General features: G+C 40.4%; 1 protein-coding gene across 5 annotated transcripts in view; it reads right to left on the bottom strand.

Moving 5' to 3' along the window:
* Window positions 1–21,551, bottom strand: part of bdh2 (3-hydroxybutyrate dehydrogenase, type 2) — an 85,085-nt gene that overhangs the window by 14,006 nt on the left and 49,528 nt on the right. For 4 of the 5 annotated variants that reach the window (XM_069926086.1, XM_069926084.1, XM_069926083.1 and 1 more), the window contains 5 exons: window positions 20,481–20,541; window positions 19,811–19,924; window positions 18,650–18,708; window positions 17,412–17,504; window positions 15,194–15,274 (listed from right to left, as the gene is read on the bottom strand). In XM_069926086.1, coding sequence (XP_069782187.1) covers window positions 15,215–15,274; window positions 17,412–17,504; window positions 18,650–18,708; window positions 19,811–19,924; window positions 20,481–20,541 — 387 coding nt within the window. In that variant the 3' untranslated portion in view covers window positions 15,194–15,214. The remainder of the gene's footprint in view (window positions 1–15,193; window positions 15,275–17,411; window positions 17,505–18,649; window positions 18,709–19,810; window positions 19,925–20,480; window positions 20,542–21,551) is intronic. The other variant, XM_069926085.1, reaches the window with a different exon arrangement.

Below are 21,551 nucleotides of genomic sequence, written 5' to 3'. Positions count from 1 at the left end.
ACTTTTACTCGGCTCTGCAAGCCATTTTTGTAGTCCCGAGCCCGGGACTTCCACTGACCTGAGGGAGCGGGCTTCTCTCTCCACAGCGGGCCTCCTCGGACAGGTAAGGCCTTCACCTTCTTCTTCCAACGTTCTTTCTTCTTCTCTTCTTCCCATTGTTTTCGACTTTTCTCTCTTCGCTGCCATTTTCTTCTCACCTTTATTTTTACTTTGTTTTAAATTTTAATCTTGTACCTTTGTGTTTTGTGCGTTTTTTTTAACTTTTCCGGAGAGGGCTGGAATTCCCTGACTGGCCACTACTCCATCACGTGACTCCTCTCCTGCTCCAGTTTCTTATGTCCTTTAACTTAGTACCTAACTCCCTGAACTCACTCTGCAGGACCTCATCACCCTTCCTATCCACATCTCTGGTCCTAACATGAACTATGGCATCTGACTGATTACCGTTCCTCTTGAGCATGCCGCGAACTCAATGGAGATATTCCTGTACCTGGCATCTGCGAGGCAACATACCATCCAGGAGTCTCAATCTCGTCCACAGAACCTGGTATCTGTTCTTCTAATTATTGAATCCCCTATAGCTTGTCTCTTTTCCTCCCTTCCCTTCTGATCCAAAGGGCAAGAATCCATGCCAAAGACCTGACCACTGCGGTGTGTCACTGGTAGGTTGTCCCCCTCAACAGTGTATGTGTTATTATGGGGATCAGCCACAAGGGTACACTGCACTAACTGCCTTTTCCTTTTCCCTCTCCTAACAGCCACCCAACTGCCTTTTCCTTTTCCCTCTACTAACAGCCACCCAATTACCTGTCCCCTGCCTTTTCATAGAAACATGGAAAATCATGTGACTGGCTCCATGTAAACCCAGTCTTTCACTCTTTCTGCCTTGCAAATGATTGGAGGTACATCTAGCTCCAGCTCCTTATTGCGGTCTGTAAGATGCTGCAGCTGGATGCATTTCTTGCATGTGTAATCATCAGGTATGCTGCTAACTGCCCTGATTTGCCACCTTCTACATGTGGAGCATACCGCTGGCCTGACTGCTAATTCTTTTTTTTAAAATATTTTTTTATTTTTCCCACTATAAACCATATTGATCAAGATACATACATTTTCCTTTTCAAATATATACAGTGTCATTTTCTGCCCCCCCTTCCCTCCTCCCCTCCCTCACCTCCCCTCCCACTTATTTAAAATTCAGAATCTAAGATACATTAAACCCATTAAACAATGTTGTCACTCAATAAAAATAAACAAGAAATTCCACTGAGTCAGTTCTTTTCATTATCTTCTCCTTCTGTTATTTTAGGTGGTAGATGTCCACGGTAGGTTTTCTCTATTGTGTTTCATGTATGGCTCCCATATTTGTTCAAATATTGTAATGTTATTTCTTAAATTGTATGTTATTTTTTCTAATGGAATACATTTATTCATTTCTATATACCATTGTTGTATTCTCAAATTATCTTCTAATTTCCAGGTTGACATAATATATTTTTTTGCTACAGCTAGGGCTATCATAACAAATCTTTTTTGTGCTCCATCCAAATCAAGTCCAAATTCTTTGTTTTTTATATTACTTAGGAGGAAGATCTCTGGTTTTTTTGGTATATTGCTTTTTGTGATTTTATTTAGTATCTGGTTTAGATCTTCCCAAAATTTTTTCACTTTCTCACATGTCCAGATTGCATGAACTGTTGTTCCCGTTTCCTTTTTACAGCGAAAACATCTGTCTGATACTGTTGGGTCCCATTTATTTAACTTTTGAGGTATAATGTATAACCTGTGTATCCAGTTATATTGTATCATACGTAACCTTGTGTTTATTGTATTTCTCATGGTTCCGGAGCATAGTTTCTCCCATGTTTCATTCTTTATCTTTATGCTTAGATCTTGTTCCCATTTTTGTTTGATTTTACCATTTGTTTCCTCATTCTCCTTTTATTGTAGTTTAATATACATGTTTGTTATAAATTTTTTGATTATCATTGTATCTGTAATCACATATTCAAAATTACTTCCTTCTGGTAACCTCAGACTGTATCCCAATTTGTCCTTCAAGTAGGATTTCAGTTGGTAGTATGCCAACCTTGTATCATCAGTTATATTATATTTATCCTTCAATTGTTCAAAGGATAATAGTTTATTTCCCAAAAAACATTCTCCATTCTTTTGATCCCTTTTTTCTCCCATTCTCTAAAGGAAAGGTTATCTATTGTAAAAGGGATTAGCTGATTTTGCGTCAGTATTAGTTTTGGTAGTTGGTAATTTGTTTTATTCCTTTCTACACGAATCTTCTTCCAAATGTTGAGCAGATGATGCAGTACCGGAGAATTTCTACGTAGTATCAATTTTTCATCCCATTTATATAATATATGTTCAGGTATCTTCTCCCCTATTTTATCTAGTTCTAATCTAGTCCAATCTGGCTTTTCCCTTGTTTGATAAAAATCTGATAGGTATCTTAATTGTGCGGCTCTATAATAATTTTTAAAGTTTGGTAGTTGTAAGCCGCCTTGTTTATACCATTCTGTTAATTTATCTAGTGCTATCCTCGGTTTCCCCCTTTCCATAAAAATTTCCTTATTATTTTCTTTAAATCCTTGAAACATTTCTCTGTTAATCGTATTGGTAATGTCTGGAATAAATATTGTATCCTTGGGAAAATGTTCATTTTAATAGTTTATCCTTCCTATCAGTGTTAGTGGTAAATCTTTCCAATGCTCTAAGTCGTCTTGTAATTTTTTCATTAGTGGATAATAATTGAGTTTATATAGATGGCTGAGGTTTTTATTGATTTGTATATCTAGATATCGCATTCCTTGCGTTTGCCATCTGAATGGTGATTCTTTTCAAATTTTGAGAAATCCGCATTATTCATTGGCATTGCTTCGCTTTTATTTGCGTTAATCTTGTACCCCGACACTTCTCCATATTCCTTCAATTTCCTATGTAATTCTTTTATTGATATTTCTGGTTCTACTAAGTATATTATAACGTCATCTGCAAATAGACTGATTTTATATTCCTTGTCTTTTATTTTTATCCCTTTAATTTTATTTTCTGTTCTTATCAGTTCTGCTAGTGGTTCTATGGCTAATGCGAACAATAAACGAGATAGTGGGCATCCCTGCCTTGTTGATCTGCTTAAGTTAAATTGCTTTGATATATATCCATTTACTGTCACTTTCGCCAATGGCCCCTTATATAATGCTTTAATCCAATTAATATATTTCTCTGGTAAGCTGAATTTTTGTAGTACTTTGAATAAATAATTCCATTCTACTCTGTCAAAGGCCTTCTCTGCGTCTAAAGCAACCGCTACTGTTGGAGTTTTATTTCCTTCTACTGCATGAATTAAGTTAATAAATTTACAAATATTGTCTGTTGTGCGTCTTTTTTTAATAAATCCAGTTTGGTCTAAATTTACTATTTTTGGTACATAGTCGGCTAATCTGTTTGCTAATAGTTTAGCTATTATCTTGTAATCTGTGTTAAGTAAAGATATTGGTCTATATGACGCTGGTATAAGTGGATCTTTCCCTGTCTTTGGTATTACTGTAATTATTGCTGTTTTACACGACTCTGGTAAGCTTTGTGTTTTATCAATCTTCCATTTTAGATTACTTCCAGAAGGGGAGGAATTAATAAATCTTTAAATGTTTTATAGAATTCTATTGGGAATCCATCCTCTCCTGGTGTTTTATTGTTCAGTAGTTTTTTATTATCTCCTGTATTTCTTCTATTTCAAATGGTTTTATTAATTTATTTTGTTCCTCTGTTTGCAATTTCGGTAGTTCAATTTTAGTTAAAAATTCATCTATTTTATCTTCTTTCCCTTCGTTTTCAGTTTGATATAGTTGTTAGTAGAATTCTCTAAAGTTTTCATTAATCTCCGTTGGATTATGTGATTTGCCTGTCTTTTTTCCTTAATGCCAATACCATTCTCTTAGTTTGTTCTGTCTTAAGCTGCCATGCTAGAATTTTGTGCGTTTTTTCTCCTAGTTCATAATATTTCTGTTTTGTCTTCATTATGTTCTTTTCCACCTTATATGTTTGTAGTGCTTCATATTTTATTTTTTTATCTGCCAATTCTCTTCTTTTAGTTGTGTCATCCTTCATTGCTAATTCTTTTTCTATATTTGTTATTTCCCTTTCCAACTGTTCTGTTTCCTGGTTGTAATCCTTCTTCATCTTGGTTACATAGCTTATTATTTGCCCTCTGATGAACGCTTTCATTGCATCCCATAGTATAAACTTATCTTTCACTGATTCCGTATTTATTTCAAAGTACATTTTAATTTGTCGTTCAATTAATTCTCAAAAATCCTGCCTTTTAAGTAGCATGGTGTTTAATCTCCATCTATACATTCTTGGTGGGATGTCCTCTAACTCTATTGTCAATAACAGGGGTGAGTGGTCTGATAATAGTCTAGTTTTATATTCCGTTTTCCTAACTCTCTCTTGCATGTGAGCTGATAACAGGAATAGGTCTATTCTTGAGTATGTTTTATGTCTGCCCAAATAATATGAATATTCCTTTTCCTTTGGGTGTTGTTTCCACCATATATCCAAAAGTTGCATTTCTTGCATCGATTTAATTATAAATTTGGTTACTTTGTTCTTTCTATTAATTTTTTTCCCAGTTTTATCCATGTTCGAATCCAAATTAAGATTGAAATCCCCTCCTATTAGTATGTTCCCTTGCGTATCTGCTATCTTCAAAAAGATATCCTGCATAAATTTTTGATCTTCTTCATTAGGTGAATATACATTAAGTAAATTCCAAAACTCCGAATATATCTGACATTTTTATCATTACATATCTCCCTGCTGGATCTATTATTTCTTCTTCTATTTTGATTGGTACATTTTTACTGATTAATATAGCTACTCCTCTAGCTTTTGAATTATATGATGCTGCTGTTACATGTCCTATCCAATCTCTCTTTAATTTCTTGTGTTCCACTTCGGTTAAGTGTGTCTCTTGTATGAATGCTATGTCAATTTTTTTCTTTTTTCAATAAATTTAACAGTTTCTTCCTTTTGATTTGGTTATGTATTCCATTAATGTTTAAAGTCATATAATTCAACATAGCCATCTTATACTTTGTTTAGCTTTCCTTTCCGTTTCCTCATCATCACCTTTCCTTCTTATCCATTTCTGCTTTCTTTTTTTAAGCACATTATAAGACAACATTTCTAAAACATAAAATATTTCCATTACTCTCCTATCTAAAAATCCTTTAACCCCATTATCCCCTCCCCTTCCTGAGTTGTCCTTTGTCCCTTGTCAGGCAACCACATCTCCCCTCTCCATTTGGATTTGTGAAATCACTCGCAAACGTCAACTGATTTCGCAGTGATCGTAATTCTTCCCACCCAGCCCCCCCAGAAAAGATTTTAATCTTCATATATCACAAAGGTCACTCTCTTAATTCCCTCCTTACTTCCTCTCTTCCCTTACTTTCCCTTATTAATTCTTATCTATACTCTATAGATTTTTTTTAAATACACATACGCACATGTACACACCTATATACATGCACACACACACGCACACACACACACACACACATATATATATATACACCCATATACACACATATAGTTCGTGGTCATTTTTGCTCTCGTTACATGTCTTCATTCTCTCTGTCTATTTTGTAGTTGTTCTGCAAATTTTCGTGCGTCCTCCGGATCCGAGAATAGTCTGTTTTGCTGCTCTGGAATAACTATTTTAAGTACCGCTGGGTACTTTAGCATAAATTTATATCCTTTTTTCCATAGGATCGCTTTTGCTGTATTAAACTCCTTCCTCTTCTTCAGGAGTTCAAAACTTATATCTGGATAGAAAAAAAAATTTTGACCTTTGTATTCCAGTGGCTTTTTGTCTTCTCTTATTTTCTTCATTGCTTTCTCCAATATATTTTCTCTTGTTGTATATCTTAGGAATTTTACTAAAATGGATCTTGGTTTTTGTTGTGGTTGTGGTTTAGGGGCTAATGTTCTATGTGCCCTTTCTATTTCCATTTCTTCCTGTAATTCTGGTCTTCCTAGGACCCTGGGGATCCAATCTTTTATAAATTCTCTCATATTCTTGCCTTCTTCATCTTCCTTAAGGCCGACTATCTTTATATTATTTCATATATATATATAACATTACATAACAATTACAGCACGGAAACAGGACATTAGGCCCTTCTAGTCCGCACCGAACCAAACACCCCTTTCTAGTCCCACCTCCCTGCACAATGCCCATCACCCTCCATCTTCTTCTCATCCATATACCTGTCCAATCTTTTCTTAAATAATACAATTGACTCCGCCGCCACTATTTCTCCCGGAAGATCATTCCACACGGCTACCACTCTCTGAGTAAAGAAGTACCCCCTCATGTTACCTCTAAACCTCTGCCCCTTAATTCTTAACTCATGTCCTCTTGTTTTAATCTTTCCTCCTCTTAACGGAAATAGTCTATCCACATCCACTCTGTCTATCCCTTTCATAATCTTAAATACTTCTATCAAATCCCCTCTCAACCTTCTATGCTCCAAAGAATAAAGACCTAATCTGTCCAATCTCTCCCTATACTCTAGATGCTTAAACCCAGGTAACATTCTGCTAAACCTTCTCTGCACTCTCTCCACTCTGTTTATATCCTTCCTATAATTAGGCGACCAGAACTGCACACAGAACTCCAAATTAGGCCGCACCAACGTCTTATACAATCTCAACATCACCTCCCAACTCCTATATTCCATGCAATGACTGATAAAGGCCAGCATACTAAAAGCCTTCTTCACCACCCTATTCACGTGAGTTTCTACCTTCAGGGAACGATGTGCCGTTACTCCTAAATCTTTCTGCTCTTCTGTATTCCTCAATGCTCTCCCATTTACCACATATGTCCTATTCTGATTCTTCTTACCAAAATGAAGCACCTCACACTTATCAGCATTAAATTCCATCTGCCATTTTTCAGCCCACTTTTCTAAGCAGCTCAAATCCCTCTGCAATCCTTGAAAACCTTCTTCATTATCCACTATTCCACCTATCTTAGTATCGTCTGCATATTTACTAATCCAATTTACCACCCCATCATTTAGATCATTAATGTATATAACGAACAACAATGGGCCCAATACAGATCCTTGAGGCACACCACTGGTCACCGGCCTCCAACCTGACATACAATTATCCACTACCACTCTCTGGCCTCTCCCTTTCAGCCAATGTTCAATCCATTTGACTATCTTAAAATTTATACCTAAAGACTGCACCTTCCTAACTAACCTTCCATGTGGTACCTTATCGAAGGCCTTACTGAAGTCCATATAGACAACATCCACTGCGCTACCCTCATCCACATTCCTAGTCACCTCTTCAAAAAATTCAATCAGATTGGTCAAACATGACCTTCCTCCCACAAATCCATGTTGAGTGCTCCTGATCAGACCCTGTCTATCCAGATTTTTATAAGTACTATCTCTAAGAATTTTCTCCATTAATTTACCTACCACAGACGTCAAACTTACAGGCCGATAGTGGCCAGGCTTCCTCCTTGAACCCTTTTTAAATAACAGAACCACATGCGCAATGCGCCAATCCTCCGGCACTATCCCCATATCTAATGACATTTGGAAAATTACCGCCAGAGCCTCTGCTATTTCCTCCTTCACTTCTCTCAATGTCCTGGGGAAGATCCCGTCTGGTCCCGGAGACTTATCCACCTTTATATTCTTCAAAAGCCTTAAAGCTACACCTTTTGTAATCTCTATATTCCCCATATTTACCCAATTTGCTTTTTTTATCTCACATCTCCCAATATCCTTCTCCTTAGTGAATACCGAAGAAAAGAAACTGTTCAATATCTCCCCCGTTTCTCTAGGCTCCACACACAGTTTTCCGCTCTGATTTTCTAAGGGACCAATTTTGTCTCTAGCTTTCCTCTTACCATTAACATATTTGTAGAACTCTTTTGGATTAGTTTTCACCCTGCTTGCCATAGTTTCCTCGTACCTTCTTTTAGCTTTCATAATTCCTCTCTTAAGATTCCTCTTACATTCAATGTATCTTTCAAATATCTCCTTAACTCCATGCTTCTTATATTTAATGTACGCCTCCCTTTTTCTTCGAACCAAGTTTCCAATATTCCTTGAAAACCACGGCTCTCTCAAACCTTTTGCCCCTCCTTTTAACCTAACAGGAACATAAAGCTTTTGCACTCTCAAAATCTGATCTTTAAAAGACTTCCATCTCTCTACTACATCCTGCCCATAAAACAAATTGTCCCAATGCACACCCTGCAAGTCCTTTCGCATCTCCTCAAATCTAGCTTTTCCCCAATCAAAAACCTCAACCCTTGGCCCTGACTTCTCTCTTTCCATAATGACATTGAAGCTGATGGCATTATGATCACTGGACCCGAAGTGCTCGCCAACACTAACCTCCGTCACTTGACCCATCCCATTTGCCAACAGTAGATCTAACACTGCTCCTTCTCTGGTCGGCACCTCTACATATTGTTGTAAAAAACTATCTTGCACACATTTCACAAACTCTAACCCATCCAGTCCTTTCACAGAATGTGTTTCCCAATCTATATGTGGAAAATTAAAATCTCCCATAATTACAACCCTGTGCTTATCACAAATATCTACTATCTCCCTACAGATTTGCTCCTCTAGGTCTCGGTCCCCTCCGGGTGGTCTATAATACACCCCTACAAGTGTAACCTCTCCTTTCCTACTCCTCAGTTCCACCCAAATAGCCTCCGTGGATGTGCCCTCTAATCTATCCTTCCTAGGCACCGCTGTAATATTTTCCCTGACAAGCAATGCAACCCCACCTTCTCTTGCCCCTCCGACTCTATCACACCTAAAACAACGAAACCCAGGGATATTCCGTTGCCAATCACATCCCTCCTGCAACCATGTCTCACTAATCGCTACCACATCATACTTCCAAGTATCAATCCACACCTTCAGCTCATCCACCTTTTTTACAATACACCTGGCATTAAAATATATGAATTTCAGAGATTTCCCAATTTTTAATCCCTGTTTTCCCTCATCTTTAATAAACAACATTATTTACTTTTCCTGCCAATTGCCCTTCACAGGCTCCTGGGTCAGAAGGGTGGTTTACCATGCTGGATGTCAAATTTAAATAAATAAAAGTAAGGAAGTCCAGTTTTACCAGTATGTCGTATAGTTGCAGCACAACTTCGCTGCTCTCAAATACAAACCCTCAAAGGACAACATTCTATTTGCTTTCTTGATTATCTAGTGCACCTTCAAAACTACTTTTTATGACTCATGCACAAACACTCCCAAGTCTCTCTGTACAACAGCATGCTGCAATCTTTCACTGAAGTAATAATCTGATCTATTTTTTTCTTTCAAAGTGGGTGACATTTATCAACATTGTCCTCCATCTGCCAGACCCTCACCCACTCACCCATCTCTCCAAAAAGTCTCCATATCCTCTGCACAATTTGATTTTCCATTCATCTTAAGAATCATTTGCAAACTTGGATAAACTACATTTGGTCCCCTGTTCCATATCATTAAGATATATATTGAAAACAGTTGCAGGCCCAGAATGGAGCCCTGCGGCACTCTATTCACCATTCATTCCTAACCAGAAAAACATCCATTTATCCCAACTCAATCCTTTCTGTCCGTTAACCAAGCCACTATTCATGTTGATACATTCCCCCCCCCAACTCCATGGACCTTGTCTTATTGATGATGATGAGCATCTTACTGTACACAACATCCACGACTCTCATTATATCCTCAAAGAATTCTCACAAGTTTGTCAAACATGACTTGTACTTCCTGAATTCTTGTTGCTTTTGCCTGATGGAACAATTTCTATCCATATGTCCCACTTCCTTCCTGAGAGTTTCCAGCCTTTTCCCAATTACAGACAGTGGCGTGACATTTACTGTCTTCCAATTTGCTGGGACCTACTCAAAGGCTATAAAGAATATTAGTAATTTTTAACAAATGCTTCTACTATAACTTGGCATTTCCTTCAGTCTCTTGGGACCACGGGACTTGGGTATCTTCAGGCCTACTGTTTACTCTGCACTACCGCTCCAGTGATGATGATTGTATTGAGCTCCTCACCTGCCACCATATCCATAACATCTCTCTGACATGTTAGACGTGTCCACCACCGTGAATACAATCACAAAATAGTCATTCAAGGTCTTGGCTTTTTCTGCATTACCCATTAATTTTAGGTAGTGTGGTGTGCTTGCTTTCATTATTCGGGGATTGCGTTTAAGAGCTTTGAGGTAACGTTGCAGTTCTATAAAACTCTGGTTAGACACACTGGTGTTCAGTTCTCGTTACTTCATGACAGGAAGGATGTTCACACTTTAGAGAGGGTGCAGAGATCAACTAGGATGCTGCCTGGATTGAAGATCATGTCTTATCAAGCAAAATTGACAGATCTCAGGCTTATCTCTTTGGTGTGACAAAGAATGAGAGGAGACTTAATCAAGGTACACAAGATTATGAGGGGCTGAGAAAGGGTGGAAAAGCAGCATCTATTCCACCCCCCCTCCCCCCCACCCCGGCAACAATAGCAAATATTAGAGGGTACCAATTTAAGATGTGGAGGAGAGTTCAGCAGAAGTGTCAAAAGAAGTTTTTTTTAAAAAAACATTGAGACTAGTGGGTGCCTGGAATGCATTGCCAGGGGTGGTGATGGAGGCTCCTCAAAAGACTCCTAGAAAGGTATGTGGATGTCAGAAAAATAGAGGATTATGGATGTGAGGCAGGGAAGGATTAGATTATCAAGTAAATTTGCATAGGTTGCCTCATGGCATTGTCATGTCATCAGAACAAGTTGCAAACAGCCTGTTATCAAGAAACCTATCTATCTTCTGAGCTAACAGCTCTTGTGTCTCTTTAACTTTTTTATTAGATTCTTCTAATTTCTTTTTTAAGTCATCTACTTCCATTTCTATGGCTGTTTCTTGTTCTTCCACCTTGTCCACTCTTTTTCCTATATCTGACATGATCATCTCTAATCTATTCATTTTTTCTTCTGTACTTTTTATTCTTCTTTTTATTTCACTAAATTCTTGTGATTGCCATTCTTTTATTGATTCTATGTATTCTTTAAAAAAAATATATCCATGTACTTGCCCTTCCCTTCTTCTTCCATTTCTCTGTGTTTTTCCTCTTCTTCTTCCTCTGGGTTGGTCATCTGTTGTTTCTTTGATTTCCTTTTACTCTCTTCTTTCTTGCTCTCGTTATTTTCTGTGTTTTCCTCTTGTTGTTGTGCCGTGGCTGTCATTCTCAGCTGTGGAGATCGACTCCTCAGTTGGTCCCCCCTCCCGTCAGTGTTTTTTTTTGTCATGCGCGGTTGTGCACTTTTGCTTGGCTCCGCGAACCATTTTTGTAGTTCCGAGCTCGGGACTTCGACTGACCTGAGGGAGCGGGCTTCTCTCTCCGCGGCGGGTCTCCTCAGACAGGTAAGGCCTTCACCTTCTTCTTCTGATGTCTTTTCTTCTTCTCTTCTTCCCGTTGCTTTCAGCTTTTCTTTCTTCGTTGCCATTTTCTTCCCACCTTTACTTTCACTTTATTTTAATTTTCGTGTTTGTGCCTTTGCGTTTTCTCTGTTTTCTTTAAACTTTTCCGGAGAGGGCTGGAGTTCCCCGACTGGCCACTACTCCATCACATGACTCCCCCTGACTGCTAATTCTTCTGCTCACACTGGGCAATTAGAGAAAGAGCTCACCTGCTTTACCTGTGCCCTTGTGTTTCCCTACAGGATTGCTGTGACTGCCAGCACTTGCACCACTTCCTCAGCCTCTGCTTGCCGAAGGCCCTTGAATCAAAGTCCCCACTCAAACTGAGCCACTCTACTTGCTTCTCTACTTGAGCTTCCCTTCCTTTCAGAGGCTACTGGTTCACCCTCTCTCAGTAATCTCCCACCAATTACTGAGACCCTGCTCCTGCACTCTGTTTAAATTTAAAGACAACTCAAACAAAGCTCCTTATACTCATCTCTCTCATTAGTCTCCCACCACTCATTCAGTCAACTCTCCACTCTGCGTTTCATTCTTACTAGGCAAATTTCGTAGTTTTGGGTCTTTACATTGCCCTCCATAATATTTGGGGCCAAGACACATTTTTCCTTTATTTGCCCCTATGCTCCACAGATTTATTTTTGTAATCAAACAATTCTCATGTGATTGAAGTGCACATTCCAATATTATTCTTCACCAACATGAGATTCCATCTGCGCATGCGCAGCCATTACATCTGTTGACTTCGAGGAGCAGCACGTGTTTTTAGCACTGGACCAGCAAAGCACTGAATCAGTGGGGAATCGTAGTAGATGATCCCCAAAAAAGTGCTAAAATAGTAAGGCTTGCAGGAACAGAGCCCTGAGGAAGATCGCAGGAGAGCGATCCACAAAAATGGAGTCAAACCCCGAACAAACCTTCCGCAGAAGGAGGTGAGCATTAAAAATTCCGGGACCACCGCTGGGAGGTTCCCGGGTCCCGATGTAGCCCTCAAGAGGTAGAGGTGTACTGGAATAGATCTGGGACAACCAGCGGGAGGTTCCCAGGTTCTGATGAGGAGCTGGGGCAGAGGCAGGGCAGCAAGAGCCCGAGGAGGAAGGCCTCCAAGAAAAGCTCCCATAGCATTTCGTTCGTGCCAAAAATCCAGTGGGCCTGCGGGGTGCAGTGTCCCAGCTGAGGAGCAGCAAGACTGATCCACCTCCTTTGGGGGTGGGATCAAGTAGCAGTAGCCTACCTTCGTCGAAGGTAGGGCCCGAGACTTGCTGCACTGACCTAGCTTCATTGAAGTTGGGGTCTGAAAATGATAGCAGCGATGCCAATCTACCTCCACTGGGGATGGGATCAGGTGACAGAGATCTACCTTCGCTGAAGGTGGGGCCCAAGACTGGCTGCTCCGACCTGGCTTTGTGGAAGTCGGGGTCTCAAAAAGCAAGCAGTGATACCGTTATGCCGCTGCATGAGATGATTGGACCTCAGTACATTGAGTGGCAGTGAAGGGGAGTACCCCACACAAGAGAAGGTAGGATCTGAGTCAAACCTAACACATTGTGTAGAGAAGCCACCCACTTGACAGGTGAGAATAACCACCAGAAAAAGCCCGAGGAAGGGTGTGGTCTCTGCATGATGGGCACCTGCTTGATTGGGGTCCAAGAGTAAGGCCTGCAAGAGAGTAGAGGCCTCGACCAGTGACGTCTGGACGTAAGTCATCTGGACAAGTTGGAGGAACTGGTGACGGCCATGGTGAGTAAGTTTCCTACACTTTCAGAGCAGAGAGAGGACATTTATGATTATGCATGGGACGATGAAGGGCTGGTAAAGGAGGCCGAGTCACCCAAATCCCCATACCCTGCTCAGGCCAGCTAGGATGAAAGCCATATACCGACTACTGCCACGAAGTCTGCAGTACCGAAGGGTATCGGCCAGCCACCAGAGGATGACATTGCAGGGTCAATAACTTGTATGGTATCAAATGGTTTTTAGGAGACGGTATTAGAAGAATCCATCAAGAAGTACCCCTGCCCTCTTAACTGCCCTCTTTTGGAGGTGCCTAAGGACAACCCTGTGATATGGGACAATTTGAAGGTTCCCACAAGGGAAAAAGACATGAAATTGCAAAGACTACAGGGGTCACTGGTTAAATGTATCACTGCATTCACACAAATGCTCTCACGTGATTTATCGGAGACCTAACAAGACACTCTGGGGCTGTTATCCCATGCAAACAATGAATTGAATGCCTTCAGGAAGGAGCTGATTAAGCCTCACCTAAATGTAAGATACGGTCATTTGTGCAGACCATCTAACCCTATAACAAAATTTCTATTTGGCAACGATCTCAGCAAACAGGTGAAAGATTTGAATGAACAGCCGAAGGCAGCAGCTGGCATGGTCAGAGGTCTGAGAGCACCCCTGTTTCACTCCTATCGCTCCGTACTCCTTAGGCTTATGGTAGGGAGTCTGTTGGTATTCACAAAAAGCAACGATCTGCTAATCCAACCAGTGTCAAAAATAATCTAATCCATTGTCTCACTTAAGTCTGTTACGTGGCAGGATTGGAGAGCGAGGATCAACATAAATGCTCTGCAGCCTAGAACTGTGAATATCCTGCGGGCATTTTGGAGAAAGTCTACTCAGAAACAGTATGCTTCCTATGTGGGGGAAATGGAAAAAGTACTGTGTGCAAATTGGACTGAATGAACAGTCAGCCTCTATCAGAGGGGGTACTGAGTTTTCTAACCAATATGTTCTATGTGCTGGGGGCCAGCACGGTGAATACATCAAAGAGTGCACTGGCTGCTTTCTTGACACTCCAGGACTCTGAGCATGAGATGATAAACCACCCCCTGATCAAAAGATTTATGAAAGGAGTGTTCCACTTGTGTCCTCCAGTACCAGATATAAGGAAATTTGGGATGTAAAGATTGTTTTGGACTATTAAAACTACCGTCACCAACTTCCAGTTTGGACTTGCATAGCCTGTCCTATAAGCTGATAATGCTGGTGGCCTTGAAATCGGCCCAGAGGGTACAAACTTTGTCTCAAATTCCTATGGACTATATCCGTTGGGAGGAGGCCTGTGTAAGCATTCAAGTTACAGACATTTTGAAATGTAACAGGCAAGAGAGAATTGGGACAAAATTTTCTTTGTATGCTTAAGGAGAAGATGAAAGATAATGTGTGTTGGATTGTTTAAAAAGATACATTGTATGTACAAAACATATGAGACTAAATGAGAAATACCTCTTTATATGTTATAAAAAACTGCATCAGTGGGCTATACCTCCCAAACGTTGGCTGCATGGATATTTCTCAGTTTGGGTCCCATTCAACTAGAGCGGCAGCAACCACTTCAGCAGCCAACAGGGGCTATGTCCCTATATGGGATATCATCCGCCAGGTGGGATGGAGTAATGATAGAACTTTTAATAGGTTCTACAACAAAGCTTTAAATTCAGAGGGTCAGAGTTTCACGGCTTCCATTCTACATGCAGCAGATTGACAAATATTGTAGAAGGGGGACCCATTGAATTGATTATGGTCTGTAGGACCACCTGAAGGGTATAAGCCACTGAGCTACAAACTCTTAAGTTAGTGAACAAACATACATTGCAAAGAATAATGGAACATTAAATGAGCACTTACCTGTGTGAAGTTTGATGATTATTATTCGAGCAATGGGAGTTGGTGAGTCAACGTGCCCACCTCTCCTTCCCCTCTTTTTTCCTGATTATGGATAAAGATGTTTTGGTTGCAATAAAATATGTTCAGTCACAGGTTCGTGTTCTGGTCGGTTCATTTAGTTTAGCTCGTTTAAGTTCAGTGGCTTCTCCCCTCCAGACTGTAAAGGAATGGGGGTGAGCATGCGCAGATGGGATCTCACGTTGACTCACCAACTCCCATTGCTTGAATAATAATCATCAAACTTCGCACAGATAAGTGCTTGTTTAATGTTCCATTATTCAAGGTTATTTGTATACATTTTGGTTTGACCATGTAAAAATTACAGAGCTTTTTATACATAGTCCCTCATTTTAGGGCACAATAATATTTGGGACAAAGCAATGGTATGTATATTAGTCATGTTTAGTACTTTGTTGCATGTCCCTTGCATGCAATGACTCTTTCAAGTTTGTAATTCCTAAACATCACCAGGTGCTGAGTATCTTCTCTGGTGATAATCTTTCAGGCCTCGAGTGCAGCCATCTTCAGCTCTTGCTTTTATCAAGGGCTTGTCCCTTTAGGTATTCTCTTCAGCATATAGAAGATATGCTCAATTGGATTTAGATCGTGTGACTGACTTGACCATTCAAGAATTTTCCAGTGTTTAGCTTTCAAAAACTCCTTTGTTGCTTCTGTAGTAGGTTTGGGATCATTGTTTTGCTGCAGGATGAATTGCCATCCAATGAGTTTGGAAATATTTGCTCAAACTTGAGCAGATGTTTTTATACAGTTCAGAATTCATTTTGTTACTGCCATCAGCAGTTACATCATCAATGAAGATAAGTGTGTCCGTACCTATGTCAGCCATACATGGCCAGGACATAACACCCCCACCACTGTATTTCACAAATGAGATGGAATGCTTTGAATCTTGGACAGTTCCTTTATACATCCATACTTTGCTCTTGCCATCACACTGATGCAGGTTAATCTTGGTCTCTTTTATCCACAAGACCTTTGTTCAGAATTCTGTAGGCTCTTTTAAATATTTAGCAAACTGTAACCTGGCCATCCTGTTTCTGTAGCTATCTAGTGGTTGCATCTTGAGTGAAGCCTCTGTATTTTTCTTCATGAAGTCTTCTGCGGACAGTAGTCATTGACACATCCACACCTGCCTCCTGAAGTTTTTCTGATCTGTTCAATGTGTGTTTAGGAATTTTTCTTCATTATGATAAGAATTCTTCTCTCATCAGCAGTGGAGGTCTTCCTTGGCCTACCAGTCCCTTTGTGATTACTGAGCTCACCAGTACACTCTTCTCAATGATGTTGCAAATAGTTGATGTTGGTAATCATAAGGTATGGGCAATGTCACTTACTGTTTTATTCTTGCTTTTCATCCTCATAATGGCTTCCCTGACTTTCATTGGCACAACTCTGGATCTCATGGTGAAAAATGGAAACTACAGACTCCAAAGGTGATCAAAAGCTTAGACGCAAGCCTAGCTCTCTTATACCTGCACCAATGAAGCAATTAAACATACAAACACCTGTGAAACCAAATGACTCAAACATTATGGAGCCCTGAAATAAGGGAATTATGTATAAAAAATGCTATAATTTATACATGCTCACCCCAAAATGTATACAAATAATCTCCAATAAGATCTGGAATGCAGACTTTAATTACATATGAATTGTTTGATTATAAATTTAAAACTGTGGAGCACAGTGGCAAATAAAGGAAATATGAGTCTTTGTTCCAACATTATGGAGGGAACTGTAGATTTTTGGTATCGAAGTCATGAAAGTAAAAGTTGGTTTAAAGAGCTCAGAGAAACACGAAAGTCTGCAGTTATTGTGATTGTGGTATAATGCTGGAGAAACTCAGCTGGTCTCACAGTATCCATAGAAGGTGAAGATACTATATTACTGACATTTCGGGCCTGAGTCCTTCCTCAAGGTATGGAGCGCAGCAACAGGTTACCTTGGTGTCAGTGACAGACTCTAGCCTTCCCCCCTTCCTTTCTTACTGTGCACCCTGTGATCTTGAACTGCGGGCAGCTTCCTGTGTTAAAGGGATAAGCTGAGGGAAGATTCTCCGATATGGTACACACCCTGGAGACTTCATACAAGCTACAACATTTTGGAAGCATTCAGTTGCTTGACACATTAGCTATTAAATCGATGGCCAGATACTTACTTCATCCGAAGCCAGGTACACACAAAGGTGAGCCACTTCCTCTGCTGTCGCCATTCGTCCAGTCCTTTGTCGCTGCAGGAATTCTTGCAAAGCCTTAAGGGTGGAAGCAATTGTTTCACCATGACTTCAGTGCAGTATTCCATTCTGTTAGCACTATTTGGTCAAGGACTAAGATGGTCAGACTCACGTCTCTGCCAAACTCTGGGCCGAGAACAGGGAAGTGGGATCAGATTATCCATGTTCAACAAATAATCACATTGGTCCGAACAGGATCGGCAAGCAGATCAGACAACTCACCAAATGAATGTGGATAAATACCAGGAGAGGTAGTTGGCGGAGATAGCGTGGAGACTGCAGATCCTGAACTCTGGAGCAAAACACACTCTGCGAGAGGAGCTCAGCAGCATCAATGGGAGAGAGAGCATGTTTGACTTTTTGGATCTTGAACAGTCCCTTTCTCCCACAGATGCTGCTTGACCCGCTGACTTCCTCCAGCTTTACTACCACATTCAGGGTTTGCCCACACCACAGACACCACTCTCACTGAAACAAAATTGTTACTCCATCTTCCAGAGGTCTAAACCTCTGCACATTTTCAGGACTGTTCAACCCCATCTTCAAGGGACCAAGAGGGGAGGGCAATAAACCCTGGCCAAGCCAGCCACACCCAGACTCCAAAAACATGACTGAATGCGACTGCTCATTCCCAATATTCAACAATCCAGTCCAACTGCAGAAGGTGAGGAACACTGAAAGCCCTTTCCCACTTTCCCTCCACACTCTCCAACTGACAGGCTATCATGGCACTGACCCACTATCATTGCAGTGGCCTGCCTACCACTGCACTGACCCCATACCATCACAGTAACACCCTACCATCACTCCCACACACACTTATTTTGTGACCCCGATTTCTGGACTCCCTGACAGGGAAACACAGTAAACACCTCCATCCCCACTGTACAGAGACCTGTGTCTGCTGTGACAGAGGTTGGATCTTCCTGTAAACCTGCCAATAGAAGGGTGAGGAATGTGTGTATTGTAAGTGTGGATGAGACTAACAAGAGTTTGCGTACCATCCAGGTGACACCAGCAAACACAGTGAGTGCCCTTGCACCATGAACCTGCATCTACCCTTGACTTGTCATTCAACCTCCCAATGGCAAGTGCTCCTCCATGGCAATGTTGGTGAATGGAGGATTATAACAGTGTGGTTGGTACAGCTGGTATGTATTTACCTGTTCAGGGTTTGGCTGGGCTTGAATCCGGTCTCTTAATGATGGAGTGTCCACAGTACCTGGGAAAATATGGACAGGATGGAATAATCCTGCAGTAGCAGTCATGTTTGTTTGCTTCAAATGCTACAAAATTCACAACATGAACTATATGAGGAATGGCCATTCAGCCCCACTTGTGCTCGTGCTTCTGGTCCACATGAGCCTCCTCCCACCCCTCCTCTTGTCACCTCATCAATATTCCTTGTTCTTCGGGCAAAGCAGTAGACCTCCCAGGCAGAGAGTGCTACAAGAGGAGATGTGATTTCCCACTGGTTGGCAAGAACACGAATGCTTAAGGCTATTCCCAGTGATCAGCATGGCAGCAGCACAGCATCTATAAACTCTGTTCACAGCTTCCATAGCAACAAAGTGCAGGATTCACTGTCAAAACCCATCACACTGCAACAACAAAGCTTGCCCAATTTTACAGATTTCGATGCAGAACCACATTGCATAATGCTACATGCTACACACAAGCATCAGAAGAGGATTCAAATTTTAAATAAAAACCCACACAGACATGAAGAGAACATATAAACTCCTTGCAGACAGTGCCGGATTCGAACCCAGGTCGCTGGTACTATTCAGTAATAGCTTCACACTAATTGCTACCCTAACTGTGCCACCTGGAATGCCACCAGGATGGAATTTGGTTTTGAGGTACCAGTGCATAGCTCCTCAGATCTGGAAGTTAATTCAAGAGCAAACAAATACGCATTGTATTTACAGTATAATATTGTAATAATATATAAATATGGTAATATATTGCAAGATCTTTGTGATAGTACAGATTCTATCACCAATGTGTATATGTACAGATTGTAATGTAGAATGACTGTGATTGGCTGAGAGCCTACTGGCTGGTCTTAAAGGGTTGCTCCTAGCCAGACCAGGTCATTCTGGACTGGTCGACCTACATGTGATACGCTCCAGTCTTCTAGTTAATAAAAGCCTTGGTTTGGATCAACAAGCCTTTGATTCTTTCGACGCGCTCTACAACCTTATATCCTTAAATTAATGATGAGGTAAGGAATGGAAATGTCATCAAGCTACAAGAGATTCTCCTTGGATTCTGTTGTAAAGAGTCTACTCCTGACAAGATAAACAAAGCAGAATGATTACCAGGGCAGACACAATTGCATTTTATTCCTTGTTCGATGAAGTCGGCAGCCACAGACTTGGTCAATCCAATAACAGCTGCCTTGGAGGTGCTGTACACACATCTGTTTACAACCCCTGGAAGAATATACAAAGCTATTATCAAGCAATGCATAAGTTCGCTTTCCAAAAACACACTTAAAGTGGCTTGCTTATAAAGTAAATTCAGACACTATAAATATAAACTAAATAGCAAGAAAAAATGTTACATTAACAAAAATTGGGCAAGGCATGTGGTATTTAGTGTGAAGAGCAGAGGTGGTTAAACAGTTCCGGGAAGAAGGTTGGAAATTACAGAGTACAAAATCCATAAAGGGTTTAAAGACATTACAAAATTTTTAAATGTTAAACTCCAGGGGCTTGGAATCAAAACAAGGCCATCAAGGATGGCAATAAAAATACAGAAATGCTGGAGGAGCACTTCAGGCCCAAAATGACAGTTCTATGCCTCCAAGGGGCACTGCGAGACCTGCTGAGTTTCTCCAATATTTCTGTGTTTTTACTACAATCACAGCATCTGCAAACTTTTGGGTTTCAACAAGGATGGCAAGATTTACATCAAGTTTTGTAAGTATAACATACAAAACAAACAAAAAAAGCTCAAATAATCTAGGGAGAGTGGTACACCATTCACCTTTGATGCTGGATGCCACAGAAGACATGTTGATGATGTTCCCGGAGTTCTCAGCAAGCATCTGAATATTTTTCAAGGAAAACCAATGAAAGGAACATTAAGACAGGATTAGCATATAATTCAAGCTCATAGAAATAAAGGACATCTCCAAATATAATGCAATCACAGTTACTGCTGTCATAAGTTTTTAAATGGAAAAATCCAGTGTCTTGAAATAAAAACAGAAATTCAGGGAACACTGTTATGTTGATGATGTAGTCTCCTCTTCTATGGAGAAACCAAACAGATTAAACAACTGCATTTGGATTGCAGCTATGAACCTAGCTCCCAGAAACCATCATTTTAATTCTCTGAACCACTCCTACTTAATGAAGGGTTTTGACCCAAAATGTCAACAATTATTCCCCCTCCACCCAACCTCCCAACCCGATGTTGCTCAAGTTCTGCCAGCAGCTTTAAGAGGCCTTTCTTGAATCCCTTCACTCCTGCTAGCATTAGAAATGGCTCATAAAGAAATTGCTGTACGCTTAATTGGTTCTGCTGTTTTCCACTGTTTGTTTAAATGGATTTTGTACTCTGTAATTTCCACAGAGATTAGATAGATTAGTAAATTTTCAGATGGTGGAGTTATGGACAGTGTAGAGAGTTACTGAAGAACACAAAATGATTTAGGTCAGTTACAGATATGGAGAAGTAAATGGCACTGCAAAATTCCTCCAGCATTTCTGTGTTTTAAGGTAAATGACAGATGGAGTTTAATCCAAACAAGTGAGGTGTTTGGGAGGACAAATGTAAGGGGAATGTATACAGTTAATGATGTTAAAGTCCACATTTGTAATCTACATAACAATTTGTATAACCACATAGTAAGCTACATGATCAGGAAATATGCAGATGATACAAAAATTAATGGACAGTGAGGAAGAATATCTAGGTTTATAATTGAATTTAGATCAGTTGGGAAGATGGGCTAAGAGGGACAAATGGAATTTAACTCTAACAAGTATGAGGTAAGTCAAAAGATACAACCACGAAGAGCATTGTAGAACCAACAAATTTAAAGACAGTGAC

Source organism: Narcine bancroftii, chromosome 3 (genome assembly GCF_036971445.1).
Source record: "Narcine bancroftii isolate sNarBan1 chromosome 3, sNarBan1.hap1, whole genome shotgun sequence".
NCBI classification, from domain to species: domain Eukaryota; kingdom Metazoa; phylum Chordata; class Chondrichthyes; order Torpediniformes; family Narcinidae; genus Narcine; species Narcine bancroftii.
The sequence above is the reverse complement of the archived record's forward strand: the minus strand, read 5'-3'. Positions and strand labels throughout refer to the sequence as shown.